This window comes from Eulemur rufifrons, chromosome 19 (assembly GCF_041146395.1).
Source record: "Eulemur rufifrons isolate Redbay chromosome 19, OSU_ERuf_1, whole genome shotgun sequence".
NCBI classification, from domain to species: domain Eukaryota; kingdom Metazoa; phylum Chordata; class Mammalia; order Primates; family Lemuridae; genus Eulemur; species Eulemur rufifrons.
In genome coordinates this window covers 46,404,917-46,428,670 of record NC_091001.1, presented here as the reverse complement: position 1 = coordinate 46,428,670, position 23,754 = coordinate 46,404,917, and the positions used below count along the sequence as shown (strand labels likewise).

Sequence of the window (23,754 nt, the reverse complement as noted above, 5' to 3'; positions counted from 1 at the left end):
TGGAATCAGAGGGCCAGGGTCCAAGTCCTGACCCCAACACTCAGTCATTAAGTGACATTGGATATATTATTTAGCCCATCAGAGCCTCACTTTGCTCATCTGTAAAACAGGTCAGCACTAACCTCATTGATTGCTCATGGGGATGATATGAGGTAATGCTATTAAAAAGTGTGCTGGGGGAGTTAGTGCTGCCATTATTCCAAGCAGTGTCCCCATGTCCCCCCAACTCAGCAGAGCACCCAAGGAAAAGAAGCTGTGAGGAAAGAGAGCTCACCCCACTCCAGGGTGCATGGCTGAGAAAGTGCTAATGAAAGACTTTCATCTGCCATGTGCTTCACCAGCTGGCAGGGAGAGAGAATGAGAGACTGACAGTGCACTGAAATCACACTTGTAAAATAAATCCTGAGCCCATCCTGCCCTCCTCTGCCACCAGACCTAGATCTAGGTCTACCTTGGACCTAGAATAGTGTTAACTGCCTGTTTGTCTGTCTTTCTGGGCTGACTCCAGAGAGCAGAGGATGTCCCTCAGGGTCCCAGTGCCAGGGGCTCCAGAGAGTAAAGTGAGAGGGAACGTTGACTTCTCTCCTCCTGGTATCACAGGAGGGGCTGACGGCACGTGAGCCCTGGAAGGCTACAGAATTAGTGGGAAGTAAGTAAGTGAATAAGGGGTTCCACATCCCTTCCACATTTTTTGTCCACATTCTTTCCTTCTCTGTCTTTAACGTGGGAGTCTAGGTCTACTTCTGGGCCCCATCTAAGACCCGTCCACCCACTCATTCAGTGTGCATTGGCTGTCTGCTCTGCATCGAACACTCTGCATGGGGCTAAAACACAGCAGCTCCCTTGGACCAGAGTGCCTGTCTCCTAGTCCAAGGAAGAGGGGCTTGTAGAAAAGAATGATCTGAACTAGCTCATGGAACTTGGGGGGGGGGCGGTTCTGAATCGGTCTGGGATAAGGGATAAAAACATAAGCAGAGATGAAAGAGCGCTCTCTGCATCTCCCTTTCCTTATCTGTAAGAATCAGGCCCCCTTCCTGCTCTTTCTTCCTTGGCCCTGAGACCCTGGGGCAGCTGGAGGGGTGGATCTTGGCCTGGGGCTGGAGAAGCACTGGAGTGGGCCGGGGGCAGGCTGGGGGCAGGTTACAGGGAAAACCAATCTTGGGAGGAAGCCAGAACCGTGGGGTAGAGGTGACTCTGGAGTCTCCCAGGTCTGTGTCTGAGCCTCCATCAGAGCATGAGCACCTGGAAGGAAAGGAGTCTGGTCTCCCCGCCATCAGCTTCCTCTTCTCCTGCCTGGGGCTAGGTTTAAACCCCATGCCTGCCTGTCACTATCTATATGACCTTAGTGAATTTGCCTGATTTTCCTAAGCATCAGAATCTTCAAAAAAAAAAAAAAAAAAAAAAAACAACGAATCTGTAAGGGTCTGGCACTGACAGTTCATGTTTTGCTTTCCTCCAACTGCCAGTGCCCCATTGTCTGAAACCTTCCTGCAGTTTTTAACCACCTTCTACCCAATATCATGGTTTTTTGTGTAATCTCCAATACAAATTTCTCCTGATTAGCTGTTTTGTTCTGGGCAGGAGCTGTGCCTGTTCATCCCTGAAATGCCCACGGGAACTCAGTCCAGTGTCTGGCGCACATAGGTGACCAGAAAACACCTGCCTTCCTCGTCCATTCACATACGTACCAGGAGACCCGCCCTGGCTTTAAGGACGCACGGAGCTGAGGTCTGTACCCGCGCCGCGCAGCGGGAGGCTGGGGCCGAGCCAGCGCGGGCTCGGGAAGCTGCGGGCCCAGCCAGGCGGGGCGGCGGAGAGGCTGGAAACCTGACAGCTCCCCGCCCGCCCGTGACAGCTGCTGCCTGCGGAGTCCCAGGGGGCGGTGCGGGGAACCAGGGCGCGCGTGCTCGGCCCGGTGTCCTGGGATGCGGCACCACGACGCTCCGTTAACCTTCTGGCTGGGTCTGATACCGAGGCTGCATAAAGGGAAGTATCCATGCAAATGAAGGCCAGTGTAGCGGAAGGCTAAATACTTTTAATTAAAGGAAGGCACCTGGAGACCCAGCCAGTGGGAGGAGGGAACTAGAGCAAGCCGCTGCGTGCTCCTTGGCGGGGAGGTGGAACGACAGCCTGGCCCTTGCGGCGTTGCCCTTTCCTCAAGGGTCCTTCTCCATACCCGCTTTCTCCTCTCTACTCCTCCCACCTTCAGCAGGCAGAGATGACCCAGAGGAATTTGGGGTAAGGCCTGGGTGCCTGGAGAAGAGGAGTCCTTCTGTCCTTTGGAATAACTCTGACATTGTGCCACTGGCCTGGAGCCACCAGGACTCAGCCCTCAGACCCCAGAACTGAAAGTGTTCCAAGAGGAAGTGACTGGTCCCAGACCACCAAGCAAGTGAGAAATAAAGTCAGGTCTCTCCCCACTGCCAGCATCAGGGCCTTTCGGCTGTCTCACTGGAAAGTTCCAAGCAGCAGTGAAGCCAAGGATAACATCTAGCGGAGCCTGAGAGTTCTCCCTATATCATCATCATCATCATCATGCCAAAAATTTGCCCAGCCCTTCACAAGCCCTGTGCCATGGGCTTCATCATTTCATTTAATCTCACACAACCCTCGAAATGTAGATGTCCTAATGATACCCATCTCACAGGTGAGGCAACTGAGGCTGCAAGATGGCTAAATCACTTGTGAGGGCCCTAGAGTGAGTGGCATAGAGGAGTGTCCGAGACAGTCCAACTCCAAAGTTCAAGGTCACAGGACCCTTTTCCTTAGGGGTAAGGGTACCAAGAATGGTGAAAATGGTGGACACACAGCCACCTTGGACAGCAGCTAACACATAGTTGGTGCTTGGTCATTGTAATGCCCCTCTTCCCTTGCCCAGACCTCCCTTTGCGTGGCAGGGGTATGTGTGCTTTCATGGAGGATGACTCCTAAGAGACAAAACATAAGAAACAAAAATCACCTGCTGGGCCCCAAGAGCCAGGGTCATGGGCAAGGGCCTCTCAGGTGCCTGGGTCTCGACCTCTAAAGCAATGTCTCTCCTGCTGGGGAAGGTAGTAAAGTGTGAGAACTGTTACTGTCTCTTCCTCTCTCCTTGTGAAAAGGTATGATGAGTATTGAGGACAAAGCAGAACCTGGGATCTCTGAACTGGTAACAAATATCCAGGACCCAAAGTGGCCCTGGTTGGCCTTAAGATTCTTGATTTTGATTCACCTCTTTTTGGTACTCACTGCATACAGGGCACTCAAGAATCTTGCAACACACCATGCAAAGGACTATTCCTTCTTCGCCTGCCTGCTGGAATCAAGGCTGCTGTGGCCAAGCTGAGTGCTGCCATATCATGCCTTCTCCCTTAGAATCACTTGTAATGAAAAAACTAAACAACCCAAGCAGAGTTGGACTTCCTTACAGTCCCCTAATGGGCCTGTGGGGTGAAACCCACCGGTGTGCTTTGAGTGCTACACGGCACAAAGCCCTGTAGAACTCCTTGCTTCTAGGAGGACAGTAACAAATGCACTCTTGTTGTGCAGGCCAATACTTTGTAGACCTCACCCCATTTAAGGTCATCTGCAATTGTGTATGACAGACATCATTGTCCCTATTTTATAGATGAGGAAACCTAAGACTCAGAGAGGTTAGATGGCTTGTCCAAGGCCACCTGGTTTAAAATTGGAAAAGCTGGAATGTGTTCCTTCCCAGTTCTGTTAGCCTCTCCAGAAATGCACCCACTCTGCAAGTTTAGCCGGGGTCACTCAGAGTTCAGTAGCCCCAAATCTCTGTCTAGTGGCCTGCTGAGAACCAGTTCTGTGAAGGAAGATTCCCCTCCAAGAGTAGACAGTGACTTGACGGAAATTTCTGGACCTAATAATGACAGGAAGAAAACACTTCTAAAAAATCAGTAAGTGCTCAACAATCTTCACCACCCAAAGCAAATGTTGGAGAACAATGGTTAATACCAAACTGTCACCAAGAGTCAAACAGTAATGGTCTTGTCTGTGACTGCTACTCTTCATAAGTTCTGGAGCCAGAATGGGCTTATTTATTCCTTCTCCCATCTACTTCTCCCTGGATCTCAAAGCAGGCCACAGTCGGTGAGTCCTGCAGAAGAGACCTCATCCTCCCCCAGGGCCATTTGGACACCCCCCCTCACTACGGGGCCCCTATAAATCAAGGCCCCAGAAGTGTCTGGCAGTGCTGGAATGGGGTGTGGCTTGGCAAGGGGATCTACATGGTTAGTACAATGACCTGATTGTGCAGGTTGTTCCAACCCAGCAGTGCTTAAGTGGTCACATGTTTCCCGGGCAGCAGGTGCTATAACCTTTGGCCAGAGATTTGGAGCCCTCGGTGGCAGGACTGAGTGCCAAAGAGGAGGAAGATGGTCCAGCTATCTCCCACTGCCCCTGGGATCTGGGGAGGAGCACTCCCTGGCCCTGCTCATGACCTGTGCCCAAATCCAACCAGATTCCACTCAGAGGATCCTCAGCTACCCAGAGAAAAAGAAGAGAGAGGTGGCCAGCATCTCTAGGTAAAAAATTCAGAGCTACAGAGTTTCTACTTCTGCTACTAGCTGCCAGGAACCAATGAGGGGCAGGCACAGCTACAACTGCAGTCCAGTGTTTGCCTGGTTAACTGCTGTGTGTCTAGCACCTCGCACCACACCATCACGATGAGTCATTGTGTCACCCTTGCCGCTCACGTTCATGCCATCAGACACTCATGCAAGCTCACGTGCTTATCAGTTGTTGCCAGTGTGTCAGGCACTGTTCTAGGCACTGAGGGTACGGCAGTGAACAAAACTGACAAGAAAGCCCCGCCCTCATGCAACTTACCTTCTACTGGGAAAGTCAGAGGATAAACAAATAAATAAGTGAAGCATGTGATGTGTCAGATGGCAGAGAGAACTAAAGCAGAGTGACAGGGATAGACACTGCGGGGAGAGGTTTGCAAGGGGAAACCGGAGAGGAGCTCCCTGAGAGGGCGATCTCTGAGCCAAGGCAAGGGGTGAGGGGTGAGCCTCGGGCTAACTGGGCCGGGAAGTGGGCAGCAGAGCAAGCCTGGCATGCTTGAAGAAAGCAAAGAGGCCAGTGTGGCTGGAGCGGAATAGAAGAGGGGGAAGCAGAGGGAAATGTATTAACAGGAGGGAGGTGGTAGGGTAGGACATGCAGGGTGGGACATGCAGGGTAGAGAAGCCAGGCTCCAGCCCGCCAGAGGACATGGGAAGCTAGAATGGGGCTGGAGCTTACACTCGGTCTGCTCTTCACAGCGCTGCGGCCTATTACCATCAGCCAAGGATAGAGCTGAGAAGCAAAAGCTGACTATGGCAGTATTTCCCCACCCCACCCCAGCACCACTTCCGTCCGTCCCTCCCTCGGGGAATTTTGGGAACACGTCCCCCACTCCACCCCGCCTGCAACCTGGCCTCCTCCGATCTTCACCACACTGCAGTCAGGAAGAGCTTTCCAAAACATAAGCCTGTTCCTTCCCTTTCCCCCACTAAAACCCCTTTGCTTTTTAGTATTAAAGTCCACATTTTAACATGCTACAAGGAGTCCTGTGATCTAATCCTGCACTTTCTCAGGCCCATCTCTCAGCTCTCACCATACACACACTCGCCTCCCGCCACACACAATACACACATCCTATTATTGTACTTTTTCCCCCACTATAGTGAACTTGGTTCCCTAAATATGCCTGGCTCCCCTGGTTTCTGGACATTTTTTTGCCCATGCCAGAGCATTCCACCTTCACTCCTCCCATTCTACTATTTGCCTGGTTGATTCCAACTCCTCTGGTCTCTGCTTAGAGGTCTCTTCTTCTGAACAGCCAAGACGCTGTGGGGGGCCCTTGCTGCACCCCATGCCTCCCACTCTGTACCCCAGCCCCATCTCAGCACACAGCACACCTCCCTGCAAGGCCCTGTCTATTTGTTGCATGAGGGCGTGGTTCTTGTTTGTGTCACCACCGCATTCTCAGGTCCTAGCAGAATGCCCAGCACTTAATAGATGCTCAGTAAATGCTTGTACAACTAAAATCAGAAGGGAGGGAGGAAGGGAAGGAAAGAGAAAAGGCGCTCCTGCTGAGGTGGCCCTGGCACTATATTCATCATCATAAGAGCCTCAACGTCATCGCCCCTTACATCTCTCCATTTCTTAACAGTGCACAAATCACTTTTGCATCAGCCTACCGATAGGATATGGATATTGGTTTTACTAAGTATGAGGAGCCTGAGAATCTGAGTGACTTCCTCAAGGTCACACAGCTCAGAGCAGGGCTGTACCACAAACCCAGTTCTCTCTCACTTTTGTGTCCAGGGTTCTTTCCATAACCCACAACTCCTCAGGCTCTGGAATGGAGAGACTGAGTCCTGAGCATGAGGGCCCAGCTCTCTTGAATCCTGAAGGAAAGACCATAAGACTGAACTCAGTCACCTGTAAAGGTGGCCTTAGGATCTTAGGGGGCCGAGGTGCAACCATGCTTTATTCCTTGGTCACTTGTGGGCAGTTGGGGATGCTCTCAGGATCAAGGGCATTTCCCAGTCAGGACGCCCACCCCGAACTTCTGTACCCCTTGGCCACTGCCTGGAAGAGGGCAAGGGCCCTGCATAAGTGAACCTCTCCAGGTACCCCCTTCTTACTCTGCCCTCCGTGCCTACCTCCCATCTTTAAAGAGATAATCAAGAGCAATGAAAAGTGAAAAACTAGGCTTGTGGGAAGCCATTCTGTCCACACTGTTCTAAAGGTGCCCAACCTGTGCTCCCACAATCCCCCTTCTCCAGAAAAGTATTCACACAAAGAGCTCATTGCAGAACAATTTTAATAAGAAAAAACTGAGAGACATGAATAGCCATTGGAAGGGGACTGGTTAGACTCTATCATATCCACACTTTGGACAATAATGGAGCGGTTCAGAAGAACTGGGTAAAGCTATCTTTCTGACCTGGAAAGATGGTTGAGACATTGCTGAGTGAATAAAAGTAGCTTGCAGAGCAAGACTTACAAACAGGATGCCACTATTTATGCTAAACACACAAACCCCAAAACAAAGGTCATAATTTCTATGGTAACAGACGCATGAGTACAAACAGAAAAGGTCTAGAAGGATAAATATCAAATAGATAACAGGCTTACCTCAGGCTAAGGGCTGGAAGAAGGGCTACGTTAATCATTTGTGTTTGAATTATTTATGATATATTAATATTATGTGTATACACTAAAAAATAAAAAGAGAAAGAAAACTAGAGACGATGCCGGCTTCTCAGTGACTGTGATGAATTCAGCTTGGCCAGACATTGGCCAGTGAGAAAGGAAGCCTGGGGAGTCACAGCTCTGGAAGCCACAGGAATGGTGTTTTGTACTCCGGACTCCACTCTCTGAAGACACAGGTCCCTGGTGGCATGGCACACTCTCTGGGAGGAGAGTTCCCAGGGTGTAAAGCTTGGCGGCCCATGGAGGGGATGGAGTAGGCCATAGTCTATGTGTGTAGTCTTGGCACTCTGGAGGGCAGAGGCCTGAGCCCCGGCGAGCGCGCACTCAGAGATCTGGGGTGGACAGAGAGGACACAGCTCACACACACCTGGGAGACCTCGTCCTTGGTCCTCCTTCTCCCCAGCCCCCTCATCCCATTGCCACCTTTGGGACTTTTCAGTGTCTCCCCATGTCCCTAGCATAATGACAGTGATGCCACACCAAGGTCTGTGAGCAATACTCCTCTGTCATCTTTATTGTGGCAGTTTCACTCTTAGTCACTAACATATCCTGAGCACTTACTGTGCTCCAAGCACTTTGTCTGAGCTAAACATCACAATATCATGCAAGGGAAGTACCAGTATTAGTCTCACTCTTAACTTAGAAACTTCAGCTCAGAGAAGTTAGGCAATCGGCACAAGGTCACACAGCCAGTACAAGAATAAATATGTCAGGATCCCAGCTTCGACCACCAGCTTCTCAGCCCAGCAGTGTGACTCCTATGCCACCTCTGCACTATGGAAGAGCAAGTACCAGGATCCACATGGGAAGAAAACCCTTCTCCCAGGACTCCAGGCTCTCTCTACTCTGCCAAGGGATTCCACTTGGAAAAATGCAATCTTAGAGCAGGTGGGATCAAAATCTACAAAGCGACAGGGAATGTGGAGGAAGTGAACAGAAATCACCAGGGCCACAGCACACTCCATGAGGCTCAAAGAAGAGGTGTTTCAGGACACATAAAAGGAAATGCTACCTGACATGAAGATAGCATGCCTAAGAATGGAAAGAATTTTAAAACAATGTTTAGAAAATGTGTAAGTGGATGGCTCACTCACGTTTGCCGCGAGTGTGTTCTGTGTCTGTGCTTTGCAAGTGCAGCCAGAGTTCGGCTGGGGAGCAGTGAGACTCACCGTGACCAGACCCTTTGGTTTTCTTTTTGTTCTTCATGCACCCAGCCTCTCTGAGGGCCTAGGTGGTGTAAGTCTTGTTACTAGCGGTCAAACTTCCTCCTCACAGGCCACTGGTGGACCCTGAAACTGGTAGAGACCCTTTTTCAGTTTATTTTCTAGTTGATTCCAATAGCTTTCTTGGAGTTATGAAGGTTGTCCACATCCTGGACAGACCCCATGGGGTAGTGGACAGAATGCTGCTTCGGGTGTAGACGGGCCTGAGTTCAGGTTCTGACCCTACTGCTCAGCACCTGGGTGACCCAAAGCAACCCCTGCACCACAGTTGCCTCAAAACTCGAGCCTCACTGGATACTGTGAAAAATAAATGGAGCTATACATAAGGCGTGCCACAGTCCCCGGAGCTTAGTAATACTTGGCAAATAACAGTAGTGGCAGCTGTTGTTATTAGAAGCAAATGCTGTGCCTAGCACTCCCCTGGGGTAATGGTATTCCCACCCTGATATGGGAGCCCCAGAGTGGCAAGGATGGCCACTGCAGCACAGAGGGAAAAATGGGGGGCTGGGGCCCTGAACCCTCAAGGCTGACCCTCCAAACACAGGGAAGGCAGGGGCTGTGTGGTCCACAGCATAATGCAGGGGTCTCACTGGCAGGAGACCGTCTTGAAGTGAGCCCAGGCCCAAAAGGGAGTGGGCAAAGCCCCTGAGATTACTCTGCCTGGAATGTGGCAGAGCAGAGAAGGCTGGGGACAAAAGGCAGGTTAGATCTCTTGAATCTTCTCTATCCCTCAACCTCTTCCCCATACCGCTTGCCCCACCCCAACCACCAGGGTCGCTGGTCCTTTTATCAGGACCCTGGGCACTGCTAGGAGTTGGGGAGGAGTTGGCCCTGTTCTGTGGTTTGTGCCAACTGCAGGAACCTCTGGCATTCCAAGGCCACAGAGAACAAAGCCAACCAGAGTCTGATGAAAAGCCCTGAGTCTGGGTTTTTTCCTTGCACCTCCCCAAGCTGTCAGGAAGGCAGCCCACTCCAGTGCCCTGGTGCTGGCCGGAGAGGGTTCCTGTGTCCTGACTCCTGCTGCTTTGGGCTGGACTGCAGGTGTCTGGCTGAGGGGAGGGCATTCCTGCCCAGTGAACTGCTCTCCTCTCCTGTGGCAGGAAAGTTTTCCAGCCACAGGGGTCTGACCTCACCCTGGCCACTCCCTGGGTTCCAGAACCTTTCTTCCTGATGGGAGAGGGGCAGACACTGGGTAGTGGGAGGAACCAGACTGGAATGAGCAGAATTTCCAAGACTTAAGGCAAGGCCTGGGTCACTAGTGTTTATTTGGCCACAAAGTTGGCCACCTACCAGCTGGGGGACCTTGCTCATGTTACTTACCTATCCAGGGACTCAGTTTTCTCATCTGAAAAATAGGTTGCCAAAAGGGCCTAGCTCATTTTGCGTAACTTTTCAAAAACTATTATTACTGGAGAACAAACTTGAGCTGTGTTATCCCCTCTATACATCCTTCCTGTCCTCTCCGCCTGTCACCTTCCTTTCTGCTTCCCCAATGATGTTTTTTCCTACCCATCCAGAAGCACCAGGGTCTCCTTCCAGCAGCCAGGTGGCTGCCACCAAGAGGCCTCAGGGTGGGCAAAGAGCCCAAGAGACAAGTGCCCAGGACACATCTCCAACCCAAGGCAATTGGACAAATGCCACGAGTGGCTTTTTCCAAACTGCCTTCCGCAGCCAGTGGCCCTTTTCCTTTCACCTGCCAGGACCTGTATTTCTATTTCTGTGTTTTGAGAGCCTGGGGGATGGGGGACATGGAGTAATTAATGATTGATTTTCAGGAGCAGCCACCAGGAGGCCCCAGGGCAGGCTGTCGGCCATTTCCTGAGTGTAGGGACAGGGTAGAAATCCTGTGTGGCCCTGGCAGGACTGGGCAAGTCTGTGAGGGGAAAGATGGAGCGAAAACTGCTGCAGCCCCGAACGCTTCTGCCCGCTGCCAAACGTGAGGTCGCGCTGGAAGCTCTGCCTTGGCACCGGACTCCTCTTCTGCCACAGGCTCTCTCCCCTTTCTGGGTCACAGGCACCTGTGCCCCACCCCACCTCTGCAGCTGCCCCTGTGCCCGCAGGCACACAGCCCTCTCTCCAAGCTCAGGCAGCTATTTGCAAAGCTCACCACGGTTGGGGAAAGGGATTAAAGGAACCGGCTTCCACAGCAAAATTTCAGAAGCATTTTAACTCTGTCCTTCTTGGACGTATTATTGCCCCTGCCTTTGTTGTCTAATAATAATTAACTTTTGTACAGAGCTGTAGTTTTCAAAGGGCTTTCACATTCATAATTCTATTCATCCTCACAACAAAGCCATGAGGTGGGTCTTAGCCTCCCCACCCTCCACCTGCACCCACATCCTCCTAAAGAGGAAACTGAGGTTCAGAGAGAAAAAATGGTCCCATTCCACACAGACAGGGCTGGAACACTCACGTTCTGATGCGAAGTAGAGAGCTGTTGTTTTCTTCCTGAAGGATGCACTGCACTTTAATCCCAAGAGTGGTTCATCATGTAGGGGATGGTGGCGTGGCAGGTAAGCAGGGAGGGTTGTTGGGGGCAGGGGCTGTCCCCCAAGGTTGGCCCCTGGGCAGTCTGCACGGAGAAGCTAGGCCACATGAGAGTGAGGGGAAGAGACCCACAGACCATGCTGGAGTTCAAGGGGCCCAGACACCTGAGCAGGATTCCACCTGTGCAATCAAACACCCACCTCAGAGTCAGTTGAAACCGAACTGCTTATAAAAGACCCCAAACCATCCCCCTCCCCTGTTCAGCTAGGATGACCAACTCATCCTGGTGTGCCCAGCACAGTCCCAGTTTAACACTGAAAATCTCACATCCAGGGCAAACCAGGGCAGTTCACCCTGCCACCAGCCCGGTGGATGTCAGCTGAACCTGGAAGGAAAGACCATCTTTTGAAGGCTCAACAGACCAGCATAGAATTTTTAAAGTCACAGAATATTATGCAAACTCAAAACCTTACCATAGTTAGGCAATTACCTAGGACTGTTGGAATGTAAACCTGAGGGAATATTCATTTCCACAAAGAAACACTCAGATCTGGGGCCAGAGCTTTCACATTTTTAAAAGCAAGACAGAGTTACTCCCTCTTCTCTACTTACGTATTTCAATGCTGGCAATGAATTAAATTTCCTCAGAAAAACACTGAGTTAAAAAATCGTAACAGCCAGTTGATTAATCTTGGTATGAAAATCTTAGGGGCGTCAAGTCAGAGAAAAAGAGGTAGAGAAGGTGTTGGTTTTAAAAAGTGAGTTCTAAATTTCCCATGGAACTGGAAATCTCTTAGTCATGACGCAAATTTATTTTGAAATTTCCAATAACCTCAAAGGAAGGCTTGTGATTTTTATGTTTAACCAAAAAGATCTTGGATTTTTTAAAGTTTGAAGAAAAACTGTGAAAGAAGGCATTTTTAACAAATGTATGTATTTCAAACTCTTCATTTTGCAGAGGAGGAGACTGATGCCAAAGAGAAAGAGTTAAGGTACTGGTTAATGACATTTCCTTGGCCTTGGTCTCAGAGAATTAGGAAGTACCAACAACCCAGGACTGATTTCTGATAATAATAAGAAAGCAGGGTCAGTCCAGGAGGCCCATGTTTATCTCTGAAGCAGGGGCTCCCTGGGTTCTTACTGCTTGTTGGTTCTAGAAGATTTCTGCCGGGTCTCCTGGTCATCTGCTGTGTCACCTGCAGTCTGGGGTTCTCTCAAGGTGTGTGAGTGTGTTTTTCCTTGAGGAGTAACCCTGAACAGTTGCATGTCGAGTTTTCATGTTAAAAAGAATTTTGTCAAATGAACTCATAAATGGGACAGGAATGTTTTGATAACTTGCTGTTTTTGTCCTCTGAGAACTTTTGCCCAAAAAGGGGAGGGGGAAGGGAGCTTTGTTTTGTTGGGAAGTAAAAGCACAGTGGCAAGAATGGATGCAGGAGTGTAGATGGTTATCTGGTACCTAGCAGACCCTTGGTTTGGGTAAAACCTCTGCACTTTTCAGAACTGTTTGGATGGGGGCTTGTGGGACTCACCCTGGATCTCTGCTGCCTTCCTGGTGGGCCGGGAGGCTGGGTGAATGGGGAGAGTCTCTGTCGTGGCCTCCACACTCCACGGCTCCCCCGCAGCAGCAGGCCATGGGCCAGGGTGGCAAACTGGCCCCTGGGGTCAGTAGGACCTATGCCAAGATGCATTTCCACCCTGATACCCTTCTATCTTCTTTCTCCAGGGGTGTCTGACCAGAGAAGTTGAGGATCTGGACCTTTGGAAACCACAGAGCAATTTTAAATAACAATTTTGGAGAAATATTTAAAACAATAAAACACTGTTTTTGTTTAGAGTCCTTTGCAAATGTGGAGGATCCATTTAGGAACACATGCATTCTTTTTCTTTTCACAAAATAATTCATTTTTCTTAAACTCAGATGAGAAAGACTGAATGGAAGGAGGTAATGGATTAATGTGAAAGATAAAACTTTTTCTTTAAGTAAGCAAAACTGTGTGTTTTCACAAATCCCTGGCTTGCCTCCCCCCCCCCCCAGAACCTTACTTGGCCTCTGTGTCCCAGAGCAGCCGCACCAGACCCACAGAGCTGCCTCTGAAGGGAGCCAGCTGTCCTCTGAGTCCTCTCGGCTATACTCCTGGGTCCAGAGGAGATCGGGTCTGGCTGGAGATTGGGAGAGCACCCAGGCTTTGCTCCACGTGCCTGCAGATGCTCCAGGACATTTGCTCGCACACACCCACACAATATCTTCCCTGTACCCCAGTTCCCTGGTAGAGAGAAACACCATAAAGAAGGATGGTGCAGTGTTGGCCATCACCAAGGGCCTCTCATTGGCACCCAAGAGATCCTTTCTTATGCATACCCAGGCCCCACATTGCCCAGGCTGTTGATCCTGCAGACCAGGCAGGAAGTCAGCTCAGTCTTGTCCCTTTCTTAAGCCCTTCCACGTGGAGGTGAAATCTAGGACCTCACTGCCCTTCCCCTGAACTCTTCTCCCAAGTTCAAAATCCTCAAGGAGCAAGAAAGAGGGCAGGTGGCTGTGTGTGCTAGGGAGGAGAGAGGAGTCTGGGTGGAATGGGTGTATGACCCAATACAGTGACGGTTCGGATCTTGTCAGCGTGATACAGAGGGGACCAGTTTCAGGGGCTGATCAGGGTTCTGCCCTGGAAGAGGGCACACCTGTGGGGAGAAGGTGGGACAATCTTGCCTGCAGTTCTGTGAGCAGGCTCTACTTTAAGAACCAGGCATAAACAAAAGTTCCCTCCTAGAAAAGGCCGCATCCTGGTGAGCAGACCAGAGGCGAGGGGAGCACACAGGGTGTCCCAGAGAGACATGTCTTTCACTTCTGGTGGTCAGTGACCCCCGGAGGACCCACAGAGCTTCATCCTCAGGTCCTGAGGCCTCCATCTCCCACTCCTCGAATATATCCAGGCCTGCTGAGTTGGGGCTCAGCTGCCTTCCTCTATTCCCTCCGCTGGAAACAGAAGCTCCAGCGAATGTTTCTAACTCCTGAGTCCACTCAGCCATGTCCCCCTTGCAAAATCCTCCCCTTCCTGCACCCCCCTGCACCCAGCCAGCCAATCCGCGGCCTGCGAGCCTCGCCAGACCCATCTTCCAGAGCCTCGGCGGGATAAAACCGGTCGGCGATGCCGGGTGGATGGGAACTAACTTCGGACGAGGAGAGACGCGGGGTCCAGGGCACCCTCGCGGGCGGACCCAGGCACTGAAGGCCTGCGGCCGGCCGGCCAGGTATGTCGCCCAGGGGTTAGCAGGAAGGTGGTTGGTAGAGATGGGGGTTGCGAGAAAGGACAGGGTCCCAGGAAGCCTGGCAGCCTTTTCCCTCCCAAGCTAAACGGGATAATGCTGAGGCAGCGGAGGGAGAGGGCATCCGAGCTGGAGTTTGGCGCTTCCTCAGCGCACCTTCAATTTCGGATCCTCCCGGCAGGCATGATAGCTAGGCCAAGCTGAGGTTGTCCCAACTTTCCCTAAAAATCCTCCTGGCAGGCGATGAAAGTCTAAGAGAAGGGCCCTGGGAAGGGGGTCTAAGGTTGCGGGCACCGAATCTTATGCCCCTTCTCTGGGTCTGCGCAGGGCAGCGGCGTGGCGGCGGGCGCGGCCAGGACCTGCATCAGTAAGCCCCGAGCCCTCTGCGGGCTGCGAGTGACTCCCCGGCGATGCCTCACAACTCCATCAGATCCGGTAAGAACGCGCCGTGGCCAGGACCCCTAGCCCCCGCGCTGCCGTGCGTCTGTGCGTGCGCCCCGGCCGGTGGGGCTGGGAGTGCACGCGCAGGGCTCACGGGATCCACCTGCGTGGGGGCGCAGCTGGGGGCGCCTTGGGCCTGGCTCTCCGCTGGAGCTCCTGCGCTGTTTCCCAGCATTAGGGTCCCCTTGGCCGGCTGAGCCTCCCTCCCCAGGCCTTGGTTTCTGCGGACCACATGGAGCGGTGAGGGGCTCTCTGTGGAGTTACAGGGGGTGTCCGGGCCCCACGCGCCGTCTTGCACGGCCCATTAGGGTGGACATCCTTCGCGCTCTCAGTTCCTGGGCCGCACCGGTGCTGGACTTTTGGCTCCCCTGCCCCGACCTCCCAGCCCTGGTCCTCGGGTGCACAGTCCTTGCCAGTGACTCTCCCGGCAGGACTGTGAGCTCCCCGCATCTCTCAAGCCAACGGGAAAGGAGCCTGTGGCCAGGGGCCTGGGAGCCCGGAGCGCACTCAGACTCTCGGACTCTTCCTTGCCCCGCAGGGGACAGGCGGGGAACAACGAGCGATCGAGCGGGGCATCTCCCTGGTAAGGACTAAACTGCCCGCTGAACCGAACCCCATGCCCCACCGGGGCCCCGGCCCAGGGCCTTCAAAAGCGCTCGAGCTCCCAGGCCGCGGTGCCTGCTCTCCCCGCTACTGGCCGGGGCCAGGAGGGGTCTTTGCCAGGAAGGAGCCCCACGGTTGCGGCCGGTGGGCACGGCCGCCCTGGTGCGAAGAGAGTGCGGACAGAGGGCGGAGGCGCGGTCGGCTGGCGGTGATGGATGGAGCCTGGCCGGCCGCGGGGAAGACAATTTATGGGGCCAGGGCGCATCGCTATCGATTTGGGCCGGCGAAGTGAGAGGAAATCAATATTTCAGATGAATTCTCGGCGAATATGAAGTCCCGCTCGGCAAACGGGACATTTATTATAATAAAGAGGGTCGGATCGGGCGCGGCGCCGGGATCTGAGATCTCTATTTAGCTGAGTGCGCCGCGGGGTCGGGCTGTGTGGCGCAGTCTCGGGTCCCAGGGCCGAGGCTCCACTAGAAGGGGAACTCCCTGGGGCGCCAGAAGGTTTTCACCCGTCTTCGCGCTAGAGCCTCATACCGAGTCAGTAGAATGATCCCTTCCTGCCCCCCAATACCCCTTGCCGCCCTCAGCGGGCTCGGGTTGCTTCAGGGGCCTCGGGTAGAGACTCAGTGGCTCTTCCTCGGAGCGGCGGGATTGGTGAGCCCAGGGACAGAGCAGAGCTGCCTGGCACCCCTTTCCCCTCCGCACCCGAGCACTCCTGGGCCACTTTCTAAGGTCAGGACCAGGTTTTAACCCCTTAGTTTTTAGCCACACCGAGATACAATACCGGACGTCGCCCCCGCCTCATGTTCAGGAGAGTCCCCGAGGCGGAGTGCGCGGTGCCGGGTACCGGATCCCACGCGAGGCTGGTCCCGGCCACTTCTGCTCGGCTCCGGGGTTCAGTCTTTTCCCCCTGACCTTCCCCTGACCTTTTGGGGGTGGCAGGAGGAGTGGATGCTTTCGGACCTTGAATTTACCGGGCTGGGCCAGACTCGTCTCCTCTGACGCTGCCCAAGAAATAAGACCGTGTCACAGTCCCTCGGGTTGACTTATTATTTTCCCCCCTGGCTACTTATTTTTATTCTAGAAGCACTCATTAAAATAAATGGGAATAAAAAGGGAAAGATTTAAAAGGCACAATTTATTTTTACTTTAGTTTTAATCAGTATCAGTCCCAGATGATGAGACACCTCGCTTTCCCATTAGTTCAGATGCAAATCGCCCTTGGGTTTGGGGAGGGAGCCATCTGCCCCTGGCCCTGCCAGGTATTTTATTTATTTATTTACGTATTTATTTACTTTTTTGTCTGGGGGAGGCAGTCGGCCTGGTTCTACCCCCTTCCCAAAACAAAGAAAGAAATAAAGCTGTAAGGGAGGATGAGACTTTCTTCTTTAGTTTAATTTAAATGCTAATAAAACAGAAGAAAATTGCCTATAACACAGCACAGACGGTTCAAGGCCATTCCCTGTTTCTTTTCTGGACCACTTCTTGGCAAACCTGAGCAGGAGACCCTCTGTCTTTCTGCGCAGTTCACTTGGCACTGTTGCCTATATTTACAACTAAATGCATAAGCTGACCCCTCTAGTTTTTTTTTTTTATAAGCGCATTCTCTCTTTCTCTCTCAGGTTTTAGCAGTTTTCCTCTTTTCCTCAGGCACTTCCATTTCTGAGTTTGGCTGTGCATGGGGAGCTCCCATTTAAGTTTTCCTCTGGAGCGGAATCGGGGCGCAGGCAGCCGCGCGGCTTTTCGTGGGAGCGAGGCGGAGAGCGCACCCTTTCCAATAACCCCATTCGCTCCAGAAAAGTTTCCTGCGCTGCCTCCGCCGCCCAGGCCGCCATGGCTCATCCTCGCTCACCCCTGGCCAATCTTGCTTTGCAAACACATCTCATTATTTTTCTTTTCTACAGCTTTATTCTGAAAGAATGTTGAGAGCGAATTATTTTGATGTCCGCAGGTCAGCGGTGGCTAAACGTTCGGTAGAATCCGCTGGGATTTTTGTTGTATCAGGGAACAAAATCCTCTAATGCAAAAACCTTTTCTAAAAATATGCAAAGATGCATAAGAAATGACAAATGCCACATAAATATTAAAGTGGGAAAATACTGTATCAATGAGGAAGAGAGTTTAGTAAAAGCAAGCAGGTTGTCATTAAAAGTTATGTGAAATAATGTGTTGCTACCCGCTTCTTCTGGTCCTGAAAATAGGTCATTCAAATGGTAAAATGAGACTTAAGATCCAAGACGGAAGATGCCTCTAACTTCCCGGATCTGAGATCTAAAGCCCCATTCTCTCCTCTTGGTTTTAGAATGAAGGAAAGGGGAATAAATGCATTTGGGAAGAATCTGTTTTCTTCCCGTGTTTCTTGCCTGGGTTGAAAATAAGGTCTTCTGGGGAGGGGAAACAGTCTTGAGGAATATAAAGAGGTATTGGGCTTCCTCAATTCATCTTTGTTTCAAGATGGTCTATCCTCCCACCCTCCTCAATGCAAGTTAATTAGGAGATAATTTAGCTACCTTGTGAATTAGTTTTAAGATAAGTATCTTTTCAAGCTTTGTCACTTTAATTGCCCCATTGATTGATAAGAAGTAATTATTTCTAATTGACACTTTTTTGATGTCTATTGGAAGCATTTATTTGGGACTTTTTTGGGGGTGGAAGGAAAGTTAATTAATTTTATCGGTCTGTACCCAAAGGACTCTGCCTAATTTTGCTGAAGAGGACAAAAGAAGTGAAGAAAACAAAATAAAAATCAATCTCACAGAATTTTAATTATTAAGAGATATTTTGGTTCAAATTAGAGGGCATCTACTAATATAATGTGTCAAAACTTTCTATTTATGGCCTCAAATCTCTAATTTTAATGAGCTGCATGTTTTATAGGTATACTTTTTCCCATGGATATACTCAAAAACGCTGTATGTGCTTCTTTCGTTTTGGAGCGGGTTCCTCGGCTTTGTAATTAATATTCGTGAAAAGTAAAATCAATAGAACTCAGTGTGCTCAGAATAAATGAAATCATTTTTGTAAGAGCTAATTGTAAGAAAGATTTACTAATAGTTATCCTTGTTCTGTAATTATTGATGGAGTTGGGTATAAAGGTGAAACTTTACTTACAGTGACATGCCTTTTCATACCTAAACCTTGGAGTAAACAGTTTAATCATTCACATCCTCCAGAACATTTTACTGTGAGAGAGAAAGAAGTGAAAGAATAAAGAGAAAAAGAAAGACACTGAAAGAAGGCAATGGGGGAGGGGGAGGAGAGAGAGGGAGAGAGTGTTGGGAGAGAATAAAATGAAAGCACTTATTTCAGAAACTAGGGTAGCCAGGTGCATGGAATCTCTGCCATTCAATGTAATGAAATCAAAATCCTGCTTTCCAGATACATTTTTTGAATGCAAAAATCTCTACCACAGCCTCTAAGCAACCCCTAACCACCACCAGATACCCCCACTTTTATATGCGTAAAAAAGAGGCAGAGACTTCTTCCAAAGCTGGCTAGTCCCCGATCTTGGGTGTCTGGGTGTCGGAGTCATGATTTGGATTCCATGAAAAGGAAGCAAGAAAATACACATTGTGCTCTGGGAACTTATAAAGAGATTTGAGGGCTGTTTTATTTTTATTTTATTATTAAAGACCCTGTGATCTTCTTCCGTAGTTGTATGTACATGATCTGTGTATAGATACATTTGTGACTTAGTGACACAGGAAAACATTCCCACATTAACCCAAAGGGGAGACACCACACAGGCACACACACTCATGCACACCTAGAATGGGAGAAACACAATCACACAAGAGGCACTCCTGTCGGGTTAATTTCAGCCCATGCCTTTTTCAAACATTTATGTATAAAATCTTGTCTGCTTTTAATGATGTTTCTCCCAGATTACATGGAGCTGCAAGAATGAGGAAACATTTTAAATGAAAAAGAAATTTAAGACATACAAACAGCAGATAATATCACATACCAACCTCACTATTAGTGAAACTGAAAAAATATATAAATAATGCAAAAAAAATCAGCAAGGGAGAGTTTAGTAATGGAAAATTCCCCTGCAATTAAATGAAACAGTAATTTAGTGGAGATATGCCTGAATGAATTAGCATTTATTAATTGGTTCTCATAAAAACAATTTGTGTGTATGTGTGTGTGAGAGAGAGAGTTGGGAAGAGGGGTGTTTAAAGTATGTATTTTCCATAGGAAAAGTTCTTGAAATGTTCATATCAAATTATGTCATTATCACATTCTATTTTGTGAAAAATCCCAAATCTTTCACTGGCAAGTTTTACCTGCTCACAGAGAGCTTGGGGGCAAAGAAAAGGAGCCCCTTTTAGATCAGAAAGAATGAAGCTAGTCTCCCCCCTTTCTTGGTACATTTCCAAATGTGAAACCAGTGGGGGACATGCTGGCAAAGTCTGCTCTGCATAGGAACATACAACCAGGTCCCGGGAAGACTCCCCAGGGAGCCAGCTCCTCTGGGATACAACTAACTGAGGCAGAGGAGGCTGCTTTGTGGTTCTGGTCCCCTCAGCCCACTCCAGCATCCTCCCCAGCTCAGGCAGGAACTGCAGTTTGTAATCTCAGCGAGGAGCTTGCTAGGGTTGACTGGTGCATGGATGTGTTTACTTTCTCTCGCCACAGTTGGTCTGTCTTCAGTTCTAAGCATTTTAAAGCTGCTCTATTTATCAGTCCAAGAGGTGCTGAGTTCTCCGTTGAGCTGAGAAGCTTTGAGCTCTGTGGTTCTGAGTACACAAGGAGCCAAAAGATAAAAAGAAACCGTTTTCATTTAAGGGGAGAAAGAAGATGATTTAAAGTGAAGGGACGCAGGGGGGACAGACTAAGCTCCCCTTCAAGAGTGTAGATTATTCTCAGCTTTTGTTTTAGTTGAGACTTGGAGAAAGGCTGAGGCATTGACCCCCAAAGGTCCTTAGTCTCTTCAGAGGTGGAACTGGGGAAGGTGTAAAACACCCTCTGTAAGAGAGGAGAATGTGCCCCCACGCTCAGAGTTCTTTGAGGGAGGGATTCTTTCTGGGTTCAGATCGGACCACCTTAGTTAGCCCAGGTTCCTTTGGAGAGGGAACTAAAAGACATTCTGCCTAGGAAATGTTTACAATGACTGCTTCCAATGGAGGTGCTAGACGTTTCTCTTTAGGGGAAGGAGTACAGAGAACAACAATCGGGGGTCTCCGCTCTCCCAGACTAGTCCTAGTTCCTCCAGTCCACAGACCCTGAGTCTCTGGATAGGGGTGGGGTGGGCCAGAGGCATCCACCCTTCTTTATTTATTCACTGTCACGACACTTGTAAGTAGATCTTTGAGGGTTCACAATTATTTCCTCCGGTCCAGAGTTAGAGCTGACAAGCCCATTTGGGTTGCTGAAAGCCCCTCCAGCCCCCTCCCTTGGCCAGATGGGGACATGATGAGCAAATGTCTTTTATATGCTCCACCAGGCAGAGAAAGCTTCATGGGAAGGTTTCTGTTTTACACCCGTAATTCACGTCGCTGAGTCTGGGCATTACCTTGGCTGGGGGTCCTTCCCCAGGAATGGGTCTAAATAGAAACCAGCATCTCTTTACTGAGGCATGTCCATGACCAAGGAGAGGGAAGTTCAGGAGTCCCCCAGGGATACTGAGTCCTGTTTCTGTGTTTATTCCTGAGGATCTCACTGTAGTCCCAACAGCCATGAAAGATGCCAAGTATGGCCAGGGCTCAGCACAGCTTCCTGCTTTGCTGTTGCTGCTTCAACATCCAAAGAAAGAATCACTGCACAAGAGCTGAGCACACCCTGGCACTCAGTGAGCCCTCAATAATGGAAGCTGTGATTCTCATCTCTGAGGACTGTTACAAGCGTGGTGTTGTGCCGATGGCAGGCGTAGCCACCATGTCATGTAATGCTCACCACTCTGCCAGGCAGGAGTGCTAGGGACTTTTTGTATAGAAGAGAAGGGAACTGATGTTCAGAGAGGCTGATCTGACCCCTTTCTGCTGCCCACCCAAAGTCCAGCTCTCTGCAGCCATAGATGGTCCACACCTGCAATCCTGGTGGAAACTACACCCAGAACCTTGGTCAGAAGTCGCAAGTGCCCGGGGCTGCAGCGACAATCTATCAGCTTGTTTTCTTCATCAGTGTCTTCCAGCTTAATTAAAACACATCCCTTTTCAGTATGGTTCTCAGTCTTCCCATCTGTGAAATGGGGGAAGCAGTTCCTATCAGATGTCCCTCCTGGAAGCTGGCTGTGAAGAGGTAGGAGATGATGAGCCACTAAGACAGGCAGAGGGAGGGGGCCTTCTTTTAACACATTCCCCAAGGCAGCCATGTCTCCATCTGCACCAGATTCAAGCAGCTATCCTCGGGCACCAAAACAGGTTGAAGGCCCACAGGGAACTTACTTCCCTCCCTTGGCATCTCCAAACCACACTCAACCTCCCTGCCTGGGTCCATTTTGGATGTGATGAAAATAGCTTCAGAGTTCCCGGGAAGTCCTGCCCACGCTGTCAGGGGCCCACGGGGTGTCCCGTCCATGGCAGTACAGTCCATGGCAGTACAGCCAGGAGGTGCTGGGTGTCACTTCCTCAAGGTTGGCTCATTCCTTCTGCTGATCCCTCAGGGTCCCTCTCACTTAGGGGCTCAAAACAAAGGCATCCGTTCCTTTGGAGCCTCTGCAGAGCTTCAACTGGTAACGTTGCCTTGAAAGGGCTCTCATTTTATGTTTTCACTTTTTCTTTTCCATGTGGAGAGTAGCTGCTTAACTCCTGGAATGGTTGCATTTCTCCGATGAAAACCTGTCTTTAGTTTAAGCAGAGAGAGAGATTGAGAAAGAAAAAAACATTTTCCTCCCTTTTTTTAACTCCTTTCTTTCTTCTGTCTTCAGGCACAATGCTCGTGGGGTTTGTCTTCTTTACTTGTTTTGCTAAGTGGCCTTGGAGTGACCTGAGTAGTTAGTGCTAATTAGTCTGCTGGAACATACTGTCACTGTCAGGGCAGCACAGCAGAAAGGTCCAGGAGCTGGTTGGGTGACGCACCTAAGGGAAAAACAGCTTAATTTGCTGTCATCATGTGAATTGTGTGTTTGCACACACCAAGGCACTCTGTGTCCTGCATTTTTGATTCTCTGGTGTCTCCAGGAAGACAGTTGAACTAGTATTATTCCTGGGATAAACTCAGGGGCTGTGAGGTATCAAGAGGGTGAGATGCTTTTGAAGATACTATGAAGCTAGGGCCATGTCACAGCCTCATTATCAGGAAAGCCCCCTGGCCCTACAGGCAGAAGGAGGGGGCTGAGCCTTGGAGGCTTTGTTATTGGCCTAGACCTTGCTGTTTTCTCCCTGTGTGACCTTAGGCAAGTCAGTTGTCTCTCTGGGCTTGCATTTCCTCATCTGTATAAAATATGGGGATGTAGGGCTTCTGGGAAGTAATGTGAGTAAAACCAGTGTCCTCACCTGGCACAGACAACCACTCCAGACATCTTTTCCTGCTCCATATGTTAGTGACCAGGGAGGAGAGTCTCCAGGGCACATTCCCAAACATCCCATTGACTTAGTGTTTCCTGCCAAACTCACCGTAACTGAAAGGCAGTGCTGAAACTTTATTCCACTTAACATTTAGGACAGATCTTTTAATATTCCATGTGGACAAAATAATAGGTCTACCGCATAGAGGCATTGGGATTGAATTAAGGGACACATAGAAAGTGCTGGCTAGGATCCCTGTGGCCATCATCAGCTGTTACTGTAGATCTGGAAAAGGATTCCTTATTTCATTTTACTGGAAAACCCAGGCACAGGGGAAACACTGGGCTTTTGATAGAATGGGTTGTCCATGGACTTTATATTGGAATCCAGAACATTCTAGGGATTCAGTAGAATTGGTCTTAGAGCAAAAATGAGCTCACATGGGTTTGTCATTAGGCTCTGTGTGCAGCTAAGACAAGACCACAGAAAACTTGTCTTGGGTACTTGTTTTTAATTGGCACATAACCACACACTTATTTTAAAAAATTAAGATCCTCTAATCCTCTGCCTTCTTCTCTCTTCTCTTTTCCTACCTCCCTACCCGACTCTGTCATACGTTTTCCAGCTTTGTATAATAATAATCCAGCTTTGATATGATAGCAAACCCTGGTTGATATTTAAAAGTCTCTGTGATTAGCTGAGCACCAAATCTCTGACTTAAGCTCTGTTTTGCTTTAACACTGAGATTCATTCTTGAGAAGTGTCAAAATGGGGTGGCGGGAATGGGGTGACCTCCTGCCACTTATTTGGGCCCATTCTATGACGAATGTCTGGCTGGGACTTCGAGGTAGGAACCAGAAGGAGGAATCAGGTTGGGAGGAAGGGTGTCAGGGTGGGAAAGGGGCTGGAATCAAGCAGGGAGCCAGCTGCGATCTGAGGGTCAGCGGTTTAATGCAATTTAACAAGCCCTCGTGGAGTGCCACCCGCCATGTGTAGGGTGTGATTGCCAGTGACGGTGGCAGTTGTTGCCAGGGTAGTCAAGGTAAATGACTAGGATTCAGTCATGAAATGAGGTG

General features: G+C 50.0%; 1 protein-coding gene across 4 annotated transcripts in view; it reads left to right on the top strand.

Annotated features, from left to right (window-relative positions):
- The first annotated feature begins 14,072 nt into the window (after positions 1 to 14,072).
- PAX8 (paired box 8) overlaps positions 14,073 to 23,754 on the top strand; it is a 56,689-nt gene continuing 47,007 nt past the window's right edge. For all 4 annotated transcript variants that reach the window (XM_069493813.1, XM_069493812.1, XM_069493811.1 and 1 more), the window contains exons 1-2: positions 14,073 to 14,162; positions 14,505 to 14,612. In XM_069493813.1, coding sequence (XP_069349914.1) covers positions 14,588 to 14,612 — 25 coding nt within the window. In that variant the 5' untranslated portion in view covers positions 14,073 to 14,162; positions 14,505 to 14,587. The remainder of the gene's footprint in view (positions 14,163 to 14,504; positions 14,613 to 23,754) is intronic.